This window comes from Papaver somniferum, unplaced genomic scaffold, assembly GCF_003573695.1.
Source record: "Papaver somniferum cultivar HN1 unplaced genomic scaffold, ASM357369v1 unplaced-scaffold_21, whole genome shotgun sequence".
Lineage (NCBI taxonomy): Eukaryota > Viridiplantae > Streptophyta > Magnoliopsida > Ranunculales > Papaveraceae > Papaver > Papaver somniferum.
The window spans coordinates 11169347-11176097 of record NW_020631041.1 but is presented as its reverse complement, the minus strand read 5'-3'; the positions used below and the strand labels follow the sequence as shown (position 1 = coordinate 11176097).

Below are 6751 nucleotides of genomic sequence, written 5' to 3'. Positions count from 1 at the left end.
TTTCTTTTCTGAAAACAACAAACTGAAATTAATGAGTTCCCTTGGAACCCTAATCCCCAAAATGAATTCTGTTTTCCTTCTTATATCAACTCATTCGGCCACTCATAAAATCCCTTCTTTAGAAGTGTTAAGCAAGATACAGTCATCACCTAAAGACTCTCAACTGAGTCAGTTGAAGACCGATTATAAGGCTAGACTCATATGGCTATCTTTTAGTATTCGTTTGTTATCTTTGAATAAGTTTCAAATCTGTAACAACTTACTGTATAATCTTTCAAGTATAAATAATAGTCGAATCTACAAGATTAAGTGTGGAAGTCATTCCTCCAAATATCTGTTCTAAGTTGGTATCAGAGCGGTTCGATCCTCTCGCTTTTCCGCTGTAACAGCCGCCGCCATCACAACCAACAATAGATCACCACCATCAAAACCACTTTCATATCAGCATCCAAACACTCAAATCCCTTCATTCTTCCACTGTGAAAGAAATAATATACCCCTAATCTGCTCATCAAAATACTTCAGAGAGTTTTGAACTATACATCATCTTTAGGTGTTTGTTTTTCCCCCATATCACCAGTTACATCACCTATTTTACTCACATCATCCATCCATTTTACCTGCAACACAAGTCTCTATCACCAAATCATAACAATTCACCACCGCCACTAACACCGTTTTCTGCTAAGCAAGCTTGTTCACATGTCTCTAGCTAGTGGCAACGCCATGTATCAACACTTTAGATCTGGTATTAAAAACTTTCTTAAAAACCAGTTTTAAACAAATTTCAATACCAAAACAAATGTAACCATTACCAATTACATCTGTTAACCAACACAAATCAATACTACCAATTGAAGAGGTATTTCAACTATCTCACACAACCATTTGAAGAGGTATATTGACTATCTCATGCTATGAATTTGAAGAGAAACACCAATTTTCTCATACAACAGTTTGAGGGGCAGTTACAAACTATATGAAGATTTCTTAAGAATGATGTATCTAAACTCCGGTGATCAATTGGAGGACATCTTTACTAAGGGTCTTCCAACAGCAAGCTTTCATATTCAACGTAGCAAGTTGCACCTTCGCCAACTCCAGTACAACTTGAGGGAAGGTGTTAAGCAAGATACAGTCATCACCTAAAGACTCTCAACTGAGTCAGTTGAAGACCGATTATAAGGCTAGACTCATATGTCTATCTTTTAGTATTCGTTTGTTATCTTTGAATAAGTTTCATATCTGTAACAACTTACTGTGTAATCTTTCAAGTATAAATAATAGTCGAATCCACAAGATTAAGTGTGGAAGTCATTCCTCCAAATATCTGTTCTAAGTAGAAGAAACCCCACTTTTCATTTCTGTCTCCTCAAGAAGAAGGTGAAGAAGAAATTAGAATATGATTCTTAGTCTCCTGGTTTGGATTTTGTTTGTGTTTTCTCCAATTTTCTGATAGTTTTCTGTCTGTGGTTAAGATTTCAGGTGAAAGCTGTAAGAAATTTTGGTAAAAAGAGCTATAGAGAGGTAAAGTTTTCTTCCCATTGAACTTCAAAATGATGTCTAATAGAGTAATGGTTACCTTTGATCTTGTTTTCTACTCAGTTTTATTAAGGGCTAGCTTGGTGTAGAAATCAAGCTTAGATAGTATTCCTATTCTTGATTTCTAGGTTTTTGGGGCTGAGTTTTTGCTAGAAATTTGATGAAATACAGCTGACAGGGTTCTTTTTCATACTTGGTATTAGTACCTAAAGTAGTATGGGACGCAATTTGTTGGTAGTTCAGTCTTAATTTAGTGTTTTGGGGTGAATCAGTAGTGTGAGATGCAGTTTAGTAGTTCAGTTAAGATTGGTTTTTCTAACAATCACTAAGCTTGATATTTTGTGAAATTCATTTGGATCACAGTGTATCTACTGATTTTGTATGCCAGTAAATCCTTTGCCGAGGAAAAATCCTTTGACATGTTTCACGTTTTACTTGTAGACATTGTCCTGTGGATATACTTCTGAATGTTCCGAATCACAACTTTACAAGGTGAGTGGGTGTTAGTCAAATCATGTAGGAATCATCAAGTTTGGGCATTCATTTCTTAGGAGCTTGTTTACTTTAAACTTGTGGGGGTCAATTAGCAGTGTGTATTTATATTTTCCCAATATTAAATGTGGGTAATGTGAATGTTAGTCAGATCATGTAGATCATTTGCTAGGATGAGTTTCAACACACCCGGTCTTTCTTAGTTCACTAACCAGTGATAGTTGACAACCTTCCTTTTCAGTATGATGGAATTTTTCAATGAGACACTCTCTAATACAACCCAATTTACTATATCTACCCTATAATTTACTCAATCAACACAATATCAGCTCACTCGTGAAACCAGATCTTCAATTTTGACCAACTGTAATATCTTCTTTGTTTGGTTTGATGTCTATATGAATTTTTTATTCTTATCTCTTGCAATAGATATCTAGTCAACCGTTAGTGGTCAGCAAAATAAGAATATCCATTACTACGTTGCTATATTCTTATTTGATTTACTTTGTGTCTTTATTGAATGTCAAGGACATCATTATGAGGAAGTTTCACGTCGCTATGATTCCTATAGTTCTTATATTACCGTTTATCCTTTTTCAACTCAAGAATAAACCATTGAATAGTGGGTTTGATATTGTGGTTAAGAAGCTAGAGAGTTTCAAGGATGGGATTTGTCATTTTTTGTGAACAGCATCCGCGTCTTACGTTGACGTGTGGCATATTCATAATTACTAAATATGCGAGGCTGGTATGGGAGAATCACACATATGAACTTAGAATATTGTGGTTTACTGGTTTCGCAAAGCGAAATGGCTTAAGCAAGGTAATGACGCGAAGGGTCTTAATGTTTATAAGTAGGTTGAAGACTCTCGCTGTTATTGAGATTCAAAGAATCACTAGCTTGATCTTTCTTCGTTGTTTGTCTGTCTCGCCTCTCTCGTGGTGGTTACATTTGACGGTGACACATCCGGTTAAACAAAAGGGGCTTGTATCTGCAGCGGTATATGCAGGGAATTCTTCATCACGCCTTGGTATGTTTCTGTGTGCCTGGAATAGCTTTTGCTGCTAAGTCTATAATATCTCCTCCAGCTTATATCGTATATTGTTTTCTGTTTTTGCTGTATAATTGTCATTTGGTTATTGTAATTATTTTACATATTTTGATTTCAGTGCATTCTGGGGTAAAACATCCATCCATATCTTTTGAGGGAGGAATCCGGCCGCTTGAGTTGAGCTTTCTTTTCTTCAACGAGGATTATAACTGGCTTTTCCTATAGTCACAATTTGGTTACAGTTCAGTAATGCACTGAAGTTTGTTGAGCTTTGAACTCATTTCTTGTTATTTTTGAATTTGGACAGACTTCTCTGTCTTTTATCTCTGTAAATACTACACCTTTTTGCGTTCCCTAATACTTCGACTTGGGATTAGCCTGTTGCTTATGCACTCATTATCTTAACTACCATCTTTTCCCTAAATTACATGGTAGTTTCATCTGTATATTGGGTTATTATCATTATTTACCTTGGCTTCCATCTAGTTTTTGTATTCCCTCCAGTGATTCATTTTCACATGGAAAATAAGCTTGTGCAGAAATTTAGTGGGCTGGTTTGAGGTAATTCCAGGTGTACAGACAAATACAATTTTCAATTACATTGCACAGGAGCAAGAACAATACAAACAACGGCCTACTACGGCCAGTAAAGGAAAAAGAAAAAAAAGGGAAAAAACAAACAGGAAATAGGAAACCATTTCCTCAATTGAAGATGGCTTATTGTTGACTAGTGCATACTCTTCTCTGAGAAGGAAGCAGAGTACTCCTTAGAGCTTTTACTAAGGGAAGGCTTCAATGACTGACTGAATAGCGCGAATGGGTCTGATCTTATGAGACCGAAAGCCTGCACGTTTGAGCAAATTTTCCCAATCATCTGCAGTTCTCTCTCTACCACCAGTATTTACCAACATGTCAATATCAAGAATCAATCTTGTCTTTGTAAGTTCATGGTTGGATTCTTCTTCAAGTGCTACATCCACTATAATCACTTTCCCTGTCTCTTTCGGTATTGCTTCTTTGCACTTCTTTAGGATGTTGACGCACTCTTCATCAGTCCAGTCATGCAAAATCAACTGTTTTACAATTCAAAAGAAAAACAAAGTGCGCCCTTTAGAAAAAGAGTCTTCAGAAAAAAGGTCGGCATCTCTAGAAAAAAGTAGTTAGAAGTCAACTTAGAAGAAGTCTCACCTTGAGTAAGATAGCCTGAGCACTGGGAACAGACTTGAACATATCACCGGGAACTTTTTCGATGTTAGGGAGATCATGAGAGTTGGCAACAACATGAGGAAGATCATAAAGTGTACATTTGATATGAGGAAAAGCTTCATAGATTGCCTTGATTGTCGTACCATTTCCTCCACCAATATCAACAAGAGAATCCAAACCTTGAAAAGTATCTCTACAATCTTCGATCAGCGTTTTAGTTAAAAGTCTTGTTTCTCCAGCCATTCCTTCATTAAACAACTGGCTCTGATCAGGATTACCTTCTAAATACTTCCATATATCCATCCCCATACCTTTCTCAAATGCAGTCGTACTTCCATTTCCTAAACCTTCTTTCATGAAATGCCATGAAACCATGAAATCTTTTTGAGTCATGCCTAGTATCATCGGCACCATACTTCTTTCTGCATCTCTTAAAAGTAGAGTACCGACCGGTTTAAGCGAGTAAACCTTCTCAACTCCGCCGTTACAAGTTTCTTGTTCTATGATATTCAGGTGTACCAAGTATCTTACCATTCTGTACAAGTAATCAGAACTGACATTTGTAATTGGGAGTTTCGCCGCAAGTTGTGCAAGTGTGATTGCCCCATCATTGTTTTTGATAATATCGGCGATTCCAATCTCTACCGCGCAGCGAAGAACAAGAGAATCAGCAAAACCATAGATTATATTCCATAGTTGAGCTTGATCTTTGATGGAAACTTCTTGTGTTGCAGCAGCTGGTTTTGCATCTAAACTACCCATTAGATATGCGATTTTTGCTGTATATAATTGTCAAGAAGAGAAGACAGTTTTTTGCTTTGGCTTTGGGTTATGTGTGGGTGTTTTGAAATCTCTTCAAAATTTATGGTGTATTTATAAGTGCATGCAGCTAAGCCTGCCGGACCGTTTGTGTGCATTAAAGGATGCAGATATGAATATTCAACAAAAAAAAAAAGAAAAGAATAAGTCCCCCACCATGACCTAACTAAGAAATCATTATAAGTTGGTATAGTACTAAAGTTGTGGACAGTGGCGGTTGCTGTTGAGGAGTGTCACATATATCATCAGCCCACGAGAGAAAAGCAAGAAGCTCGTGGGAATAATTCTGAGAAAGGTCAGCCCATGCTATATCTGGTTTCATGCAAGTGGTATATGTGTTTTCTTGCATCTGCCGGGCCGGAAGTTTAAGTTCTGAGAAAAATTCTTGATTGACCTCCCAGTGGTAATTTCCTGGAAAACCCAGTCAAGCACATAATAAAAGTCTCAGCCAATATGCTTCAAAACATAAGACTGAAAATTGACAAGCTTAATTAATAATATGCTGCATGAAAGGAACAAGTGATTTTTTCAGTAAAACAAGAAAAGAATATAAAAGATAAGAAGAAGACAGCACCAGGATTGGAAAGAGCAACATCATAGGGTCCAGAGAAAATAGATAAAATAATTCATAATAATCTCCTACAATACGGCATACTTGCTAGGCTCCAATAGAAGTGTCAATAAACTCCAAAGTCCGGAGAGACTTGTAGTAGATGTAAATAAATTATAGTGCAGTAGGTAGTGCGTCTTTGTCTGTCTACCAAGATTTTATGCGTAAGAAAGAGACAATCAGAATACTAAACGCACATCACATGGGCATCTCAACCAGGTTTCTAGCCATTTTTCTTACACCACAAATGATAAGCCCAATCCTTGAGACCGTGGCGGAAGCACAGAGTTGACTAAATCTAGCCTCCCCTTTTCCCTAGAGAATCCCGCCATCTTTGGTAGTTTTTAACCTTAGTCAAATGAAATTTTAAAAACCTAATTTGAGGCATACTCATTTTTTTTTTGAGGCATACTCGTCCAATTATATTATTTAGGGTGAGTTTATAAGGGGTGTCTAAAGGTAGTGTAATTACCTATATATCCTTAAATAATTTCAATTTGTCATAGTTTCCTTATCCTCAAAAACCTAAAATCAAAAATCAAAATAAGTTTTAAACTTAAACATTTAGGACTCCAATTCAATAAAGAAATTAATCAAACAAAAGAAACACGAATCGAAGTGAGCGATGTTGGAATGCGAAATCCAAATCTCAATTGCTCTTAGATGTATTTTAGGATGTATGCGTAACAACCCCATCTTGTTTTTGATTGATTTTATTTTGTTTGATCGGTAGAATATGATTTCGAAGATGAAATTAGGGTTTTCAGAAGATCAGTTCGGCTGATCTTGCAGTATCAATTTTGAGCCGAACTTAATGTATGACTTAGAGAAACACTATGTTCGGCTAATGCGACTTTACAATATTTTCAGCCGAACCTCAATTTTCCAGCCGAACCTCAATTTTTCAAGCCAAACCTAGTGGATGATTCAGTTTCTGAGTGAAGTTCGGCTGATAACTTTTGAGCCGAACCCAGGTATAATTTCAAAAAACAGAGGTTCGGCTCAAAAGTTATCAACCGAACTGTTCATC

General features: G+C 36.6%; 1 protein-coding gene across 1 annotated transcript; it reads right to left on the bottom strand.

Annotated features, from left to right (window-relative positions):
• Nucleotides 1-3660: 3660 nt before the first annotated feature.
• Nucleotides 3661-5153, bottom strand: LOC113339850 (3'-hydroxy-N-methyl-(S)-coclaurine 4'-O-methyltransferase 2). The gene is made up of 2 exons (XM_026585075.1): nt 4275-5153; nt 3661-4159 (listed from the first exon to the last, which is right to left on the bottom strand). Exons 1-2 carry the CDS (start codon nt 5052-5054, stop codon nt 3866-3868), a joined length of 1074 nt encoding a protein of 357 aa, XP_026440860.1. The 5' UTR covers nt 5055-5153; the 3' UTR covers nt 3661-3865.
• Nucleotides 5154-6751: the final 1598 nt, after the last annotated feature.

Excerpts from the sequence above, each read along its gene's own strand:
- LOC113339850 (XM_026585075.1), bottom strand. The coding sequence starts at position 5,054 with ATGGGTAGTTTAGATGCAAAACCAGCTGCTGCAACACAAGAAGTTTCC. Across the intron at positions 4,160-4,274 it reads CTCAGGCTATCTTACTCAAG|TTGATTTTGCATGACTGGAC; the intron begins GTGAGACTTCTT and ends ATTGTAAAACAG.